Source organism: Montipora capricornis, chromosome 5, assembly GCF_036669925.1.
Source record: "Montipora capricornis isolate CH-2021 chromosome 5, ASM3666992v2, whole genome shotgun sequence".
NCBI classification, from domain to species: Eukaryota; Metazoa; Cnidaria; class Anthozoa; order Scleractinia; family Acroporidae; genus Montipora; species Montipora capricornis.
The window spans coordinates 8,465,091-8,483,240 of NC_090887.1; the positions used below are offsets into that span (position 1 = coordinate 8,465,091).

General features: G+C 39.7%; 3 protein-coding genes across 4 annotated transcripts in view; 1 reads left to right on the plus strand and 2 right to left on the minus strand.

Annotated features, from left to right (window-relative positions):
* Positions 1–9,262, minus strand: LOC138049379 (uncharacterized). Of its 2 annotated transcripts, none has more exons than XR_011132378.1 (4): positions 8,162–9,251; positions 5,086–5,602; positions 2,453–4,715; positions 1–1,241 (listed from the first exon to the last, which is right to left on the minus strand). XR_011132378.1 is itself a non-coding variant. In XM_068895629.1 (4 exons), exons 1-4 carry the CDS (start codon positions 9,220–9,222, stop codon positions 1,146–1,148), a joined length of 1,764 nt encoding a protein of 587 aa, XP_068751730.1. In that variant the 5' UTR covers positions 9,223–9,262; the 3' UTR covers positions 1–1,145. The 2 variants fall into 2 exon arrangements, 1 of the variants encoding a protein (XP_068751730.1); XM_068895629.1 differs by having other exon boundaries at positions 4,626–4,715; positions 8,162–9,262.
* A 1,604-nt stretch (positions 9,263–10,866) lies between these two features.
* Positions 10,867–18,150, minus strand: part of LOC138049378 (chondroitin sulfate synthase 3-like) — a 7,867-nt gene continuing 583 nt past the window's right edge. Inside the window, exons 1-3 of the mRNA XM_068895628.1 lie at positions 17,640–18,150; positions 14,809–15,325; positions 10,867–14,442 (exon numbers count right to left, since the gene is read on the minus strand). The exon at positions 17,640–18,150 is cut by the window's right edge and continues 583 nt beyond it. Coding sequence (XP_068751729.1) covers positions 14,158–14,442; positions 14,809–15,325; positions 17,640–18,150 — 1,313 coding nt within the window. The 3' untranslated portion in view covers positions 10,867–14,157. The remainder of the gene's footprint in view (positions 14,443–14,808; positions 15,326–17,639) is intronic.
* LOC138049380 (dnaJ homolog subfamily C member 13-like) overlaps positions 17,763–18,150 on the plus strand; it is a 28,407-nt gene continuing 28,019 nt past the window's right edge. Inside the window, exon 1 of the mRNA XM_068895632.1 lies at positions 17,763–17,782. The gene's annotated coding sequence lies outside the window, so the exon portion shown is untranslated. The remainder of the gene's footprint in view (positions 17,783–18,150) is intronic.

Sequence of the window (18,150 nt, forward strand, 5' to 3'; positions counted from 1 at the left end):
TCCACGTTTCTCCAAATTTTAATACGAATTTATAATTATCATGAAAGCAAAATACATCTTTCGCTCTTTACACAGCATTTTTTGTTAAATTTATAGAAGAGCGATGAAAGCCAGCCCCAACAGAAACTGAGATAAATTGGTGAAAAGATTATACACTGTATGATACACAGAGAGCAGGCAAAAAAGTGCTTCATCCTGGAAAGCCCACTTACTGACATTAAACAGCTCAGAGAAAATTAATTTGCCCCTTGATTTGCTTGCCTTTTAAAATAAAAATTCATCAGATCCTAACCTGATCAAGAGACGTCATTAATGTTATTTTTCTTTCAGAAAGTAAATCCTCCTTTGTAAAACTACAAAAATTTTACAAGGATCAGTTCAGACAACACAGTGCATATTGCAAAACTGATCTAAACTTGAGACATTTCACACATGCATGTTACATTGTACTTGATGGGTTTGAACAAAATCTTTGGAGCATAGACAACTAGGAAACATCCCTGAAAGGGGCATTCCACAAAATTAATATTTTCAGCTGTATAGCAAGAAGTTCACTCTAGCATTATCTGCCGACTGGCGTAGGTGGTATTATCCAAAAAAGATGATTGTATATTAAGTAGATGGAATCCAGTCATCAGTATAATACACATATGCAAGGGCTATTCCATGTGGGTCCCAATGCTCAAGAAGATGTTTGTTTTTAATTTAAATTTTTTCTGTGACAACTTGTCATTGAATGTGTTTGAAGGTGTTCTGGGTTTCGACATCACTACATGTATCTGAAGCATTACTGGGTTGGCAACTCATAAGATCAAAAGCATTTGCAAAGTTTGCGTGCAGGTGCAAACAACATGCATTTGTGATGTTTTTGCTTGAATATGTCATCCCCATTTTTTTTTATAAGTACAACATTTAAAAAAGTGGCATCTTAAAGCTCTGTGATGGTCCAAAAAGTTCATAACTGAAAAAAGGTTAAGGACTGGTATTCAGTTCTAAGAAGAAACTGAAAAGTTTGACAATGTGAAGAGTACTAAAGAAACTGCTTAAAACTCAACAGCATTGTCTGGATTTCTCAGTGACTTTATCCAGTCTTTTGGTCCACACTACCAACATGAACAAAGTGAACTCAATAAGATTATTGTGGTTTATTGCTGAGAAAAAAAGGCTGAATTTCTTCTCGCTCCTTTTAGAGCTAATATTTCACAAAACTGCCGCAAATAATACCAGGTGGATCCATCTCCCTAAGGACAAAAAAACGAAAATGAATGTTATTGTCCATGAGATGCATATTACAATGCTATAATCTACAATATCATAATGATATTATTATTTTCCTAGACACAGGAGACTGCACATATCAGTTTTTATGGGGGCTGTGAAAATTAGTACAAAATGTCATTCTTATTACACAACCAAGACAAAGAAAACATGATGAGCTAACCATATAAACATACTATAAACCACACATAAACCAATGACCCTTAACTGTTTGCCTTAACACATGTTCTTAAATTTTTTGAGTCTAACCATAATTTTGCCTTGGACGTTGGGTTGAACATAGATTTGCAAATAATGGCCAGTCAAGGGGGAAAGAAAAATACCATCTTCCAAGTTTTGACATAGATGTTGACACCAAGTGTGTTGCATTATTACAATAATGATAGATCATTATTTGGCGATTGTGGAAGCTAGACTACAATTAAGTCACTCGGGTGCCACTTTGAAGCAGTATTTCCCTGTCAATAATCCTAGGATTAACAGGAAGCAGGGCCTGGACTTTGTACTTTTATTTAACAAATTGTTCTTTTCCTAATATATCGATGTTCCATTAATTAACAGGCCAACAGTCTCCCGAACATGGGTGTATCAGTTGATTGCACAGGGTATTTTGGTGGGCAAGTATTTATGATTCTGTAATCAAGCCTCACTATGGCAAGAAATTAAACAATGTTATTGATCACACTACTGTGCAACTAGAACTTCTTCTGAGTGTAATCTCAGAGGCCAGTCTTGCAACCAATTTACCTTTTCATTGAAGAAATGCCCTGAGACAGGGACAAAGAACTTCAATATTTTCTGTGTAGTTCTGGCCAGTACTTGTGTTCATTCCAACTTCACAAGTTGGCACGGTGTTTTCTTTTAGACAGCTGCCTTTATGGGGGCAGTCAGGAGGTTAAGTGGCTTTTGCAGAGTGGCAGCACTCTAAATGAACTGCTGCCTTGGTTCAAGGAGAAGGTTGACAACTTTCAAATAATGCTCTTAGAACATGTTACGTTTAATTAACGCATTGTAAATACATGTATGATTGATTGTAAAGGTGATTTCAGAAAACCCTGCCCAAATTATCTTGTTGATGAAAGCTGTAGAGATTGCATGGGCAATACGCTAGTGTGCAAACTGAACCAAACGTTGTGAACACTTCATGCTTCAAAAACAAATATGGAACACTCACCGTAGCCTCGGTTAGTTTCTGCAGCCCATATTCCCAAACAAATTTAACTGGGTTTGGATCTCAAGGCCCAAAAATTCCACACAAATATATTAAACAGATCTGATGTGTCTCCTTAAATTAAATCACCACGATCTCACTTCCAAAATTCACACCGTCAAGAGTTATAAAGTGACACAGGCAGAAGACGAGATCAAACGATCGAAACTCATGCACGATTTTAAGCACGATTTGTGCTCCCTATCTGGCGCATGCGCAGTCGTTTTTCAGCTCTGTTGTCCTCTGTTGTCCTCTGTTCTCTGTTGTGTGATTCGCGATCTTTAGATATTCAGAGCATGCGCATTGGGATGAAAAGTCAAGGTTCTTATTTTATATTGTTATGTTATACATCGCTTTGCTCAACGATTCTTTTTATCATTCTTTCCAAATATATTAAGGGCGCTTTCCTTTTGTCAGAACTGGCCGGCCAGACCCGTCAGTTTGTAAAGAAAATGCAGCGATTTGAAGGAAGACTTGCACGAAAATCTCTCGCATCCTTCTGGAGGAGTATATATCATCTTCGAATTGTGTTAACATGAAGGCGTTGTAGAGTTAGTCCTTCCAAATACCCGGCCAGGCCGGTCAGTTCTGTCAAAAGGAAAGCGCCCTAATTCTGTCTAAGAAAGACAAAGTGTGGTCTATTGCATTCTCAGATTTTACAACAGGTCCAATATTGTGGTGGGGCGTGAAGTTATTTCCACCAATTAGTGCGTTTTAATCGTTAGACGATTGCCGTCTTTGTTTCTACACAAGAGAGTAGAAAAAAGAGTAGGCTAGCGGAAAAAAAGGGGTGTGGAGGGAGTGAAAAATGAAACTACAAGGCTTTTTATTCATTGCTCTGGTGCAGAAGCTCATCTAGAGGAGCCTTTATCTCCACTAATTCCTTGAGTCAACCCTTTCCCGAGTAAATTTATTTTTATAGGGAACTGTGTTTCCTGCGAAAGTTATCATATTTCCCTTGTCGCTGAGATAGCTTTGTTTTGACTGACTTTTACAAGAGTGGGCGTGCTGAATCTCGTAAGGAAGATGAGCTTTTACAATAGTGGGTTTGCTGAATCTCCCAAGAGAGGTGTTCTCGGGAAAGTACGACGGCCCAGGCCAGGAGGATCACAGTCCAGTTTTAATTTTGTGAGTCGTCACCAGTACTCTCACAGGTCACAGGTCATTGTTTTACCATTACAGAAAGTATCCTAAACATTCATAAAAGCTAACCTTCGGCCTTAAAGCTTTTGTTTAGGCCTAATTCCTAAGGTTAGCTTTTATGAATGTTTAGAATACTTTCTGTATTGGTAAAATAATCCTGCGACCTGTGACCTGTGAAAGAACTGGTGACGAGTAACAAAATTAAAACTGGACTGTGAAAAATTAAAACTGGACTGTGAATAAAATTAAAACTGGACTGTGAATAAATTAAAACTGAACTGTGAAAAGTTAAAACTAGACTGTGAAAAATTAAAACTGGACTGTGAAAAGTTAAAACTGGACTGTGAAAAATTAAAACTGGACTGTGACCCTCCTGGGCCATCGTAGGAAAGGGTTGACTCCTAGGCCAAATATGGGAGATTGAAGTTCCCCTTGATGAGCCCCTGTCTTAAGGCCGGTTTATACGGTACGATTTGTTCGCCCGATTTATCGGCCCCGACTGCGTCAGAGCGCAAATCTTCTGGCCGACACTCCGAGAGAAACCGCCATGTTGATCAAAGGGTATGCGAGTCGGTAATGCGCATAAAGACTTAAAAAAATTAAAGCATTCAAAATGGCGTATACTAAAAGGACAACGGGATGATCTTTTGAGGAAAAATTATACATTTTATACAATTTACACATTATGATTTATCGGGCCGACAAATCGTACCATGTAAACCGGCCTTTATGTAAATGAACATTAGTTAACAGAGAAGCACAAACTGGCCAAGGAAAAGAAAGATATCTTCTTGCGAATTCACCACATTCCCTTCTTTGTGTGATGATGGTGATACACATGTCTTGTGCGCATGCGTTCGAATTCCAGTCCCTTTGCAAACAACGCGTCCACTAGTTCCCAGTCTTCTCCTCCCCATTCTTTTTTATTGGTGGGGAAGCCCCCTGCTCTGTCCCAATCAGATTTGTACATCCCAATTAAGCCATAGCCATATACCTGCCATATTCCCGCCAAATTGGCCGGGCTGGCGCCACAATCTAACTCGACGATGATTGGAGTGTAGAACATGCGTCCCTCAATACAGTGCTGAAAAAGTAAATGCATAAACAAGCAATGAATGTACATAACTTTACATAACTTTTGTCACTCATACTATTGTCATTTTGCTTTTAATTTTAACCTTTTTGTACTTCTTAATTAAGCTGGTTATATAAGCCAGTACTTCTGATACGCACAACCATTGTAAATAGTTTTTAGTTTTCAACGTTCGTCTGAAGAAGGCTGAACAGCCGAAACATCATTAAATCAAGTTGGACCAGTAAGAAGTTCACCCCACTCTTTTCTCTCAGTATTTATCTATAAATTTACGTGGTGGTACGGCAGCCTTTGGATCCTTCTGCTGTGAGTCCATTGTTTGTGTAGACCTTCTTATTCTGTCTATATTTATATATCTTACCTTTCTGATGCTATTAATCAGTGAACTTGCGATATCCAAATGAAGATCCATTAGGAATACAATGCTGTGTGGGTCTCTCACCAAGTTAATCGCTTCTGAAAAGGCCGTTGCCCTTGAGTAATCACCGCTTTTCTTTAGCACCGTGTAATTTCTCAACGAACTTCGTCTTAAAACCTCTTCCAAGTTGATGTCATTGCTATTATAATCACATATTATAACTTGAAGATTAGGGTCTTGAGTCTCTTCCAAGATTGTTTCCACATTCATTATAAAATGGTGAAGCCAGCGACCTAAATTTTTCGCCGTAACTACGAGGTAAATGGGCGTTCTTGCTTCCCACTGAAAATTCGCCGGGTAATAGAGTTGATTTGAGTTCGTTGGCATGAAAACATATTCAGATAAGACAACTGACTTGTTAGCTGTGAGGTCGCGCAACTTCACATCTAGGAGGTACCGTTTTCCGTATTTCTTGTCTATCTTGCGTTCAACACTTAAAATTTCTTCCAGGTTAAATATCCTGAAAAAGAGAAAAGCATGAATCAGGCTTCTTTGTTGAAGAAAATAAGTTGAATAATTTCTAAGTAATTTAAGTTAAAATATGATTTTATTCTTAAGTTTCCCTTGTTGTTTTCCTACATGATGATGACCTTCGAAATGTAACTATATAGCGGAGTTCCGCGCGCGGAAGGCGCCATGGTGAGAAAATATGGTAATGCCAGAAATGTTGGTTTTGGTTATGACGTCAATCTCGTACCCAGAGTCCTCGGGCTTTTTGGTCAGCGGGTGAGCGCCCGAAAGGCTCTGGGATAATGGACTTAAACAATTTTTTTGATTGGTCGCTTGCATAACAATGGCAGTCCGACAGGAGGTCCGAGCTGCTATGTTGGTAACCAGTGGATCTCTACAAGTATTGGAGATATAATTATGTTCGTGCTTCCTAGTCAATGTAATAGATGGTTTTTACCCGATGTCACAGCAGCCATGTTGGTGCACAGAATCAGAATAGTAGAGAAAAAGTCTTTTGGGAATTTGATTCCATTATAGTGCAAAATGTGAGCCATAATTTGCTACTATTTTGTGCACCAACATGGCCGTCTCAGCACGTGATTGAAAACCATCTATTTGACTGGCTAGTCAACCGTTGTCTTGAGCCTCGATACGGTGAGAGCAAATAAGTGAACGGTTGACCACCCGTGTCAAAATTCGTTGTAAGCGAGCCTCGAAGGATTTTGAAAATTTGAATATTTTTCGCTGTTTCTCAGCAATGGATACTCGCTGGACCTTGAAACTTGGTCAAGGAGAAGTAAATTTATCCGTGTGGCCATCGCCGGAGTTTGAGCGTGACTGATGCCGGACAAGTGTGATTTTATCGGCGAGATGTGAGGTAAGCTAGAAATTAGTTGCCTTCCTTTTTTTCTTCAGATTCTGAAAGTGTATTTGCTTAACACCTGACTGCATGACAAAATTTTGAGCTTTGATTTTTATCCAAAGGCCTTTTAATTTGAGTGTAAGTTTTGGATTTCACGGTCCGCCATTACTTACGGTCAAAACTGACCGATTGGACCTCGGAGGGTTGGATCCAGGGAAAAGTGACGTCAACGACTCGGGTAGGGTCGTACCTCTCGTTGAACACTATATTTCATTGGCCTACGGTGGCCCATAGGTATCATAACAACTTTCTTTCCACCCATGACAACTGTCTTTGTAACGGGTAGAGAGAAAGTTGTCACGGGTAGAAATAAAGTTGTCATGAAAGGAAACAAAGTTGTCACGGGTAGAAATAAAGTTGTCATGAAAGGAAACAAAGTTGTCACGGGTAGAAATAAAGTTGTCATGAAAGGAAACAAAGTTGTCACGGGTAGAAATAAAGTTGTCATGAAAGGAAACAAAGTTGTCACGGGTAGAAATAAAGTTGTCATGAAAGGAAACAAAGTTGTCACGGGTAGAAATAAAGTTGTCATGATAACTGTGGTCCCCCGTAATTGGCTGTTTAGAGGTTTTGCACGGCAGCCATGTTGCATGGCAGGAATAATAGATTATTTTTCCTATGGGAATAAATGTTCTTTCTAACGCAAAGCATTTTCATTGTTCCTGCCATGCAACATGGCTGCCGTGCAAAACCTCTATAGTGTCGTACTTCCTATTGTTTTCTGTGCTAAATCCATTGTTATCTTTGCTCGTTCTTTTGTTCTTTTTTCCAATCCTGAATCCCGTTCGGTGATGTACGACACAACCCAAAATGCCAGCGTGTGAATGCAGCTTATTATAGTATACATGTATGCAAAACGCGAGTTTAAAAGTCTGAAACCCCAAATCTTGTGTGCTGCATATTACATGTAAATCTACGGTGTAAACACGCATTGCATTCTTAACCATCTCATCGCCGAGGGCTTCCCAATTGACGACTAAAATCTATGGGTGTCAATGGCATTTATGGTGGTGAAAGGGTTAAATAGGAAAATTCCAGTTAAAATAAACAGGTGTCTTTTTCAAATGAAGGCTTAAAAGTTTGGTCGCTTAGTGTTTAGTTAACATAGGTTTGAAATCCAAAGGAAAATAAGATAGATTTTTTTGGTTACAGGGGCACTATAAAGTTGGCTATCTTTTCAATTTCAAGCTTCAACGTTTTCAAACTCATCGAGAGCTGAACCATCGAAAACCGACAATCACTGACTGGCCGACGAAAGCGCTGCTAAGCACATACCTTCTGTACAAAATTCCCAATTCTTACACCGAAATTGCGCAAAGATTATATTGTGTATCATCTACTCAAAATTTTAACAGACAACAAGAGAAAGGATTTGCATAAAAATAGAGTTTAATTTCCAGAGGATTAGTTTGGTACACCATCGTGGCCGCCATTTCTTTCTTTTGGAACATCAACGTGGCCGCCGTGACGTCTTGTGATAACGCTCTATTGCAATGCACTTCAATTGAATATTCCGAACGAGATGAAAAAAAAAACCGCGCAATACTTAAAAAAAGTGCCCATTTAAAATTTATGTCGAAGTGACGATTTCGGTTTTTTTCATTCTATGTCGTAAAATGTTCTCAATAGTTATTCATCATCACTTACCTTGGTTTCGCCTTGTCAAGATATTCCATAAAAAGATCAGTAATTTCAAGCGCTTCTTCTTTCTCTAGGGGAAAAATCCAGTATTTGTCGTCTTGAAGCTTTGGATGCTCCGGGAACGGAAAAAGATATGTGTGAACTACGTGGTAAGTAACCGCTTCATATCTCCCTATTTTTTTTTCCATTGTATAACTAGGTTTGTAATTATAATACGGCAATATATCTTTTACTTCGTCGTGAGCTAAGTAGGTTGTCTCACTCTGGTCGTGAAAATAAGGTTTTTGATGCCTTTTTGAAGCGCAGGCGGGTGAACCCGGTAAAGTTTCATCGTAAATCTTTGAATGTTCCGAGCCACTGTCGTTGTAGTAATAAGACAGAATTCTTCGGTCAATTGTCCTGAAAGCAGCGTCTTTAGGCGTTTTCCAGTAGAGTTTAAGCTCGTTTTGTTTATCGTGACAGCTCCCTACCACTTCAAAGTAATATTTTGTTATCGCTTTTAAGTTAATTTCAATACAAACTGTGGAATTTGTCTTCTCCGTCGATAACCTTTCGTTTTTAAATACCATCGTGGCATTCGACCTTGCTTCATTTTGGCCAATCCAGATCTCAGCTTCGCAATAGATAACCATAAAAGAATAAAATCCAGATTCCTTTGGCGTAACAAATCCAAATAAGCGAAAGGCATCGGCGTTCGTACCGAATCTGTCACTGGCATCCAGAGAGGAAGCCGCCATCGCGAATGTCCTTATATCTGGCGCTTTTGGGAACAGAGGGAAGTTACACAATGCGTTTAAATCTTTCGTACAAATTTCAAACCAGAGGTGTAAGTTTAACTTTCCAATTTCCTCAGGCAGAGCTGTGATACTTCTCGAGCTCGTGGAATCTGGAGTTTCGGACTCAGAGGAAATTTGCCATAAGGTTATTATCCTTAATTTAATTGCCAGACTAAAATTGCTAAACGCAAGGATTTGCAATATCAAAAGCAGATGAAGTGCAATTAACAGCCAGAACTTCCATTTCCAACAAAATGAGAGGAGTGAGCTGAAACATGGCTTCGCTTGCATAATGTGACCAGTCGTTGTTATAATATTAACTTCCACGCTTCGTCTACGAAATAAAAAAAACTGATATTCGAGTGTTTGCTACCACCTATCAAATATGACGTTCGATTGTTGTGCTCATATTTTTGTGAGCGGAGTTGTTACCAAGGCCACTTTGGGTAATTATGGCGCGTATTTCTTATCAAAATTCAACTTTTCGCTCGTTTTCCAAGTTTGACATTCGCCTTTTAAATTGGACGTTCGTTTTATTCATTTCGACATTCGTCTTATTCGCTTCGGCATTCCTTTTTCAATGTGGACATTCGTTTTACATAAACAGCATTCTAAAGACCAGTTGTCTTATCTTGTATATAATGGATTTAAGGCAAAGGATATGGCTCGCATGCTAGGCATCTCTGATGTCACGGTTCACAGGCGGCTGAAGGATTTTCACCTTCAAATTTCCCATTAATTTTCGGCTGTTGACGATAATACCTTGGGTGGTATTGTTCGTAGCATCAAGGAAGACTTCGAGAATAGTGGCTATCGAATGGTTTGTGGTAACTTAAATGGAAGAGGCCAAGTTATTCAACAAATTCATGTTAAAGAAAGCTTACGACGAATATTAATAGGCCCGGAGGGTACAAACTCAGATGGTTGCACGTGAAAGAAAGAAGGAAATACAACGTTTGCAGTCCAAATGCTCTTTGGCAGTACAAAATGAAGTGTTGAGATAGCTGATGAGAAAGAGGATACCTCACTTGCAGCAGCTAGTATTCTAACAGCTGACGAGGATACCGAAGCCCTAGCATGCGAACCATATCCGATGCCTTAAGGACGGTGCCTACTATTGTTATTGCGCATATGTTCTGCGCATCTCGAGATACTCGGATTTCCTATTGCTAGTGCTTATCAATACAGGATATTTTTGCGCGGTTCAAAACTATGCGGAGAAAGCAAAACTTAGCAAGTGATTTTGGTATCCAAAAAGAAAATTGGGGGTAACCACGCATTTTTCAGAGATAATTGAGCTTCAATTTGGAAAAGAACGCCATACATTGCTTTTTATTTTAAAACTTTTTACAAATATTGTTGATTGATTATCTTCGAAAAATGCGTGGTTACCCCCAAGTTTCTTTATGGATTTCAATAACACTTGTTAAGATCTGCTTTTCCCGCATATTCAGTAAACCGCGCAAAAATACCTTTGAATTAGTAGGTACCGTCCTTAAATCCCATTATCTACAATTAAGATAAGATAACTGGTGTTTAGTGACACAAATCGTAGGCCTTCCTGGAGCACCAGTGTACTCAACTTCGGGTTGAAAAGTAAAGTTTTGTTTGGACTCGTCGACTTCGCTGAGCAAATCGACGACAGCTCGTAACTTAGCTATCGTAGCATCCTCCACGATGTTGACTGAAGCAAGGCGAACGGCATAGCGGTACAGCAAATTTCCACGGGTCAACATGTCAATATTTTCGGGGGGAAGAACCACAGAATCACGCGAAGAGAAACAGAAGTCAAATTTTCTTTTTAAGTTGTTTTTAGGGGTCAAAATTTCCTTAAGCCACGCCCAGATTAGTCTCCTTTAGGGGTCACAAAAAGACTGAGCCACGCCCAGATGGTCTCCTTTATAAGGGTTAAAGTCAAAATTTCCGACGAGTATCCCCGTCTGTTCCATGTGGGAGTCCCCCTCACACCCCCGGGCTGCGAACGCAGACGTAGAGAATGACCGCCGGAAATACGTCTGCTGGACCAACCCTCGTTTCAAATCCAATCGATGGCAAACATGAGAGAGGGAGACCCAAGGGTCCTTTGATCTTGACACAAAAGATCTTGGTGGACTTGCAAGACGGGTCGAAAAACTTGAACTTGATACAACTCAATACATCTTTAATTCCTTACTGTTTATTGAATAATTCACACTGAAGAAATTTCGTGGGACGTATGGGACACAATCAATTACATGCTCTCTCTCTGTAAACATATAACAATAAATTAGGTTTACAGCAACAACTGTCAAAACTTCAAAATTGCAAAGCGCAGAATTGAGACTACTTGAGTGAAGCTAAGTTCGCCTCTAAGAGCTCATCCGTGGTTTCCACTAGCCGGCTAAATGAATGAATGAAGTATTTAGCTAAATATAAGCTAATTGTGGACACTAAAACAACATTTCAAATACAAAGTAAAAAATAAATACATACATACATAAATAAATGAATACAATTAATTTTTTAAAAAAGCCAACACTCTAAAAAATTTACAAATTTATAATTACTTAGTCTCGGCTAATCTAAAATATTGACAAAGCTTTAATTACTTGGTATCAGCTAAACAACCCAACTGAGCGGCAGTCACTGGACAAAGAGAGATAAAATAAAATTCTATTGCGAAGCTGGCTAGGTGGTGCATAAATTGCATGCACGTGCCTGTCAGGTTTTTCTTTCTAATGTTTTTTTCTAAAATTGTCCAGTGACTGTCGCTGTCGATCGCTTAAAGGACAGTCTGGACCAACGATATGGACCCTGATATCTGTTCGAATGTTTCCGTATCTTCAAATTCAGCATTTCTTAACCTTTGTTTGTAGTATTAAAAAGTTCAACTATGTGATCAGGCGCCAAGCCATTTCTAACTTTGTACATTAAAGTTACAATAGGGCCTTACTCTGGCTTTTGAATAAAACGCATTGCAGAAAGTATATGATTCGGTAGGCCATCCTTGTCTATAAACATACGTTAAAAATGTTTGCGTGCCGTGACGTATAAAGACATCGTGACCATATAAGGAAAATCAATGAACACGTGCGGAAAATTTCGCCAGGATGACAATTTGGCCGAGCTCAAGAAGATTTCGCAGTCTGGTTGAAAGTACTATCCACAAAACGAAAACGTCGCATTGTTTGGAACAAGGTATTTCTCACAGCATTGCAGAGCTCCTATACTCATAGGTGACTAAATAGAACTAATTTGAACGTTAAAAGCTAAAGCAGAGGTACGCGATTTTCTATAGGCGACTTCGGAAAATACCATAATACTCTTTGTTTGTGCCCCCCAAATGTTTCCAGTTTTTCTTGGGGCTTGGACCGGTCCCAAGAGAAAACAAAAACAAAGCTTATGCAAAATTTGGGGGCACAAACAAAGAGTATTATGGTATTTTCCGAAGTGGCTTTTCGCTGCATAATGTTAATGGCCGCAATGAAACGTAAGTTTCAACTATTCTACGTACTCGAGCCTGCGGGATATTCAACAATGATTTGATGTGGGCAAGCGAGATTCCAATCTCGTGCCCAGAGTTCGCTTTTCTTTTGGTCAGCACGAAGGCACTTCCAATTTATGCGCAGTCGTAGTGAAGGTCCATTTTTGTAACCGTTGACAACCACGGTTATTTCAAATTTCTGAGCGCACGTAGACGAGCCGGAAGTCCGTGACTTGCGGACTTCCTGCCTCGGAAGTGGCCAGAGTCCGAGTTCTTGGTGCTGACCAAAAGAAAAGCGGACTCTGGGTGTAGCCAGGATTTTTCAAAGGGCGGGTCACACTCTGTCAGACAGAGTGTACTCGCGTTTTCGCAACCTGAATATTGTAGGTTGTTTGAGTAAAAAACGGCTTACAAAGGGGGGGTCACGGGCACCCCAGGACCCCCCCCCCCCCTGGCTACGCCCTTGGCGTTGTAGAGTTAGTCCTTCCAAATACCCGGCCTGATCGGTCAGTTCTGTCAAAAGGAAAGCGCCGTAATTCTGTCTAAGAAGGACAAAGTGTGGTCTATTGCATTCTCAGATTTTACACCAATGAGTGCGTTTTAATCGTTGGACGATTGCCGTCTTTGTTTCTACACAAGAGAGTAGAAAAAAGAGTAGGGCAGCGGAAAAAAAGGGGTGTGGAGGGAGTGAAAAATGAAACTACAAGGCTTTTTATTCATTGCTCTGGTGCAGAAGCTCATCTAGAGGAGCCTTTATCTCCACTAATTCCTTGAGTCAACCCTTTCCCGAGTAAATTTATTTCTATAGGGAACAGTGTTTCCTGCGAAAGTTATCATATTTCCCTTGTCGCTGAGATAGCTTTGTTTTGACTGACTTTTACAAGAGTGGGCGTGCTGAATCTCGCAAGGAAGATGAGCTTTTACAATAGTGGGTTTGCTGAATCTTCCAAGAGAGGTGTTCTCGGGAAAGTACGATGGCCCAGGCCAGGAGGATCACAGTCCAGTTTTAATTTTGTGAGTCGTCACCAGTACTCTCACAGGTCACAGGTCATTGTTTTACCATTACAGAAAGTATCCTAAACGTTCATAAAAGCTAACCTTCGGCCTTAAAGCTTTTGTTTAGGCCTAATTCCTAAGGTTAGCTTTTATGAATGTTTAGAATACTTTTTGTATTGGTAAAATAATCCTGTGACCTGTGACCTGTGAGAGAACTGGTGACGAGTAACAAAATTAAAACTGGACTGTGAATAAAATTAAAACTGGACTGTGAAAAGTTAAAACTGGACTGTGAAAAGTTAAAACTGGACAGTGAAAAATGAAAACTGGACTGTGACCCTCCTGGGCCATCGTAGGAAAGGGTTGACTCCTAGGCCAAATATGGGAGATTAAAGTTCCCCTTGATGAGCTCCTGTCTTAAGGCCGGTTTGTACGGTACGATTTGTTCGCCCGATTTATCGGCCCCGACTGCGTCAGAGCGCAAATCTTCTGGCCGACACTCCGAGAGAAAGCGCCATGTTGATCAAAGGGTATGCGAGTCGGTAATGCTCATAAATACTTAAAAAATTAAAGCGTTCAAAATGGCGTATACTAAAAGGACAACGGGATGATCTTTTGAGGAAAAACTATACATTTTACACAATTTACACATTATAATTTATCAGGCCGACAAATCGTACCGTGTAAACCGGCCTTTATGTAAATGAACATTAGTTAACAGAGAAGCACAAACTGACCAAGGAAAAGAAAGATATCTTCTTGCGAATTCACCACATTCCCTTCTTTGTGTGATGATAGTGATACACATGTCTTGTGCGCATGCGTTCGAATTCCAGTCCCTTTCCAAACAACGCGTCCACTAGTTCCCAGTCTTCTCCTCCCCATTCTTTTTTATTGGTGGGGAAGCCCCCTGCTCTGTCCCAATCAGATTTGTACATCCCAATTAAGCCATAGCCATATACCTGCCATATTCCCGCCAAATTGGCCGGGCTGGCGCCACAATCTAACTCGACGATGATTGGAGTGTAGAACATGCGTCCCTCAATACAGTGCTGAAAAAGTAAATGCATAAACAAGCAATGAATGTACATAACTTTACATAACTTTTGTCACTCATACTATTGTCATTTTGCTTTTAATTTTAACCTTTTTGTACTTCTTAATTAAGCTGGTTATATAAGCCAGTACTTCTGATACGCACAACCATTGTAAATAGTTTTTAGTTTTCAACGTTCGTCTGAGGAAGGCTGAACAGCCGAACATTAAATCAAGTTGGACCAGTAAGAAGTTCACCCCACTCTTTTCTCTCAGTATTTATCTATAAATTTACGTGGTGGAACGGCAGCCTTTGGATCCTTCTGCTGTGAGTCCATTGTTTGTGTAGGCCTTCTTATTCTGTCTATATTTATATATCTTACCTTTCTGATGCTATTAATCAGTGAACTTGCGATATCCAAATGAAGATCCATCAGGAATACAATGCTGTGTGGGTCTCTCACCAAGTTAATCGCTTCTGAAAAGGCCGTTGCCCTTGAGTAATCACCGCTTTTCTTTAGCACCGTGTAATTTCTCAACGAACTTCGTCTTAAAACCTCTTCCAAGTTGATGTCCTTGCTATTATAATCACATATTATAACTTGAAGATTAGGGTCTTGAGTCTCTTCCAAGATTGTTTCCACATTTATTATAAAATGGTGAAGCCAGCGACCTAAATTTTTCGCCGTAACTACGAGGTAAATGGGCGTTCTTGCTTCCCACTGAAAATTCGCCAGGTAATAGAGTTGATTTGAGTTCGTTGGCATGAAAACATATTCAGAGAAGACCACTGACTTGTTAGCTGTGAGGTCGCGCAACTTCACATCTAGGAGGTACCGTTTTCCGTATTTCTTGTCTATCTTGCGTTCAACACTTAGAATTTCTTCCAGGTTAAATTTCCTGAAAAAGAGAAAAGCATGAATCAGGCTTCTTTGTTAAAGAAAATAAGTTGAATAATTTCTAAGTAATTTAAGTTAAAATATGATTTTATTCTTAAGTTTCCCTTGTTGTTTTCCTACATGATGATGACCTTCGAAATGTAACTATATAGCGGAGTTCCGCGCGCGGAAGGCGCCATGGTGAGAAAATATGGTAATGCCAGAAATGTTGGTTTTGGTTATGACGTCAATCTCGTACCCAGAGTCCTCGGGCTTTTTGGTCAGCGGGTGAGCGCCCGAAAGGCTCTGGCTCTTATATCTACAAGTATTGGAGATATAATTATGTTCGTGCTTCCTAGTCAATGTAATAGATGGTTTTTACCCGATGTCACAGCAGCCATGTTGATGCACAGAATCAGAATAGTAGAGAAAAAGTCTTTTGGGAATTTGATTCCATTATAATGCAAAATGTGAGCCATAATTTGCTACTATTTTGTGCACCAACATGGCCGTCTCAGCACGTGATTGAAAACCATCTATTTGACTGGCTGGTCAACCGTTGTCTTGAGCCTCGATACGGTGAGAGCAAATAAGTGAACGGTTGAAGCCGTGTCAAAATTCGTTGTAAGCGAGCCTCGAAGGATTTTGAAAATTTGAATATTTTTCGCTGTTTCTCAGCAATGGATACTCGCTGGACCTTGACACTTAGTCAAGGAGAAGTAAATTTATCCTGAGTTTGAGCGTGACTGATGCCGGACAAGTGTGATTTTATCAGCGAGATGTGAGGTAAGCTAGAAATTAGTTGCCTTCCTTTTTTTCTTCAGATTCTGAAAGTGTGTTTTCTAACAGCTGACTGCATGACAAAATTTTGAGCTTTGATTTTTATCCAAAGGCCTTTTACTTTGAGTGTAAGTTTTGGATTTCACGGTCCGCCATTACTCGGTCAAAACTGACCGATTGGACCTCGGAGGGTTGGATCCACGGAAAAGTGACGTCAACGGCTCGGGTAGGGTCGTACCTCTTGCTGAACACTATATTTCATTGGCGTACGGTGGCCTATAGGTATCATGACAACTTTCTTTTGTATCATAACGACTTTCTTTCCACCCATGACAACTGTCTTTGTCACGGGTAGAGAGAAAGTTGTCACGAGTAGAAATAAAGTTGTCATGGATGGAAACAAAGTTGTCATAGGTAGAAAGAAAATTGTCATGATAACTGTGGGCCCCATTAATTGGCTGTTTAGAGGTTTTGCACGGCAGCCATGTTACATGGCAGGAATAATAGATTCTTTTTCCTAAGGGAATAAATGTTCTTTCTAACGCAAAACATTTTAATTGTTCCTGCCATGCAACATGACTGCCGTGCAAAACCTCTATAGTGTCGTACTTCCTATTGTTTTCTGTGCTAAATCCATTGTTATCTTTGTTCGTTCTTTTGTTCTTCTTGCCAATCCTGAATCCCGTTCGGTGATGTACGACACAACACGAAATTTCAGCGTGTGAATGCAGCTTATTATAGTATACATGTATGCAAAACGCGAGTTTAAAAGTCTGAAACCCCAAATCTCGTGTGCTGCATATTACATGTAAATCTACGGTGTAAACACGCATTGCATTCTTAACCCTTTCCCAATTGACGACTAAAATCTATGGGTGTCAATGGCATTTATGGTTGTGAAAGGGTTAAATAGGAAAATTCCAGTTAAAATAAACAGGTGTCTTTTTCAAATGTAGGCTTAAAAGTTTGGTCGCTTAGTGTTTAGTTAACATAGGTTTGAAATCCAAAGGAAAATAAGATAGATTTTTTTTGGTTACAGGGGCACTATAAAGTTGGCGATCTTTTCAATTTCAAGCTTCAACGTTTTCAAACTCATCGAGAGCTGAACCATCGAAATCCGACAATTACTGACTGGCCAACGAAAGCGCTGCTAAGCACATACCTTCTGTGCAAAATGCCCAATTCTTACACCGAAATTGCGCAAAGATTATATTGTGTATCATCTACTCAAAATTTTAACAGACGGTTGATATGGAGCGTTTTCACTCACGTGACCAGCAGCCATATTGGATTACTGAAACAAGAGAAAGGATTTGCATAAAAATAGAGTTTAATTTCCAGAGGATTAGTTTGGTACACCATCGTGGCCGCCATTTCTTTGTTTTGGAACATCAACATGGCCGCCTTGACGTCTTGTGATAACGCTCTATTGCAAAAAAAAAAAAACGCGCAATATTTAAAAAAGTGCGCATTTAAAATTTATGTCGAAGTGACGATTTCGGTTTTTTTCATTCTATGTCGTAAAGTGTTCTCAATAGTTATTCATCATCACTTACCTTGGTTTCGCCTTCTCAAGATATTCCATAAAAAGATCAGTAATTTCAAGCGCTTCTTCTTTCTCTAGGGGAAAAATCCAGTGTTTGTCGTCTTGAAGCTTTGGATGCTCGGGGAACGGAAAAAGATATGTGTGAACTACGTGGTAAGTAACCGCTTCATATCTCCCTATTTTTTTGTCCATTGTATAACTAGGTTTGTAATTATAATACGGCAATATATCTTTTACTTCGTCGTGAGCTAAGTAGGTTATCTCACTCTGGTCGTGAAAATAAGGTTTTTGATGCCTTTTTGAAGCGCAGGCGGGTGAACCCGGTAAAGTTTCATCGTAAATCTTTGAATGTTCTAAGCCACTGTCGTTGTGGTAATAAGACAGAATTCTTCGGTCAATTGTCCTGAAAGCAGCGTCTTTAGGCGTTTTCCAGTAGAGCTTAAGCTCGTTTTGTTTATCGTGACAGCTCCCTACCACTTCAAAGTAATATTTTGTTATCGCTTTTAAGTTAATTTCAATAC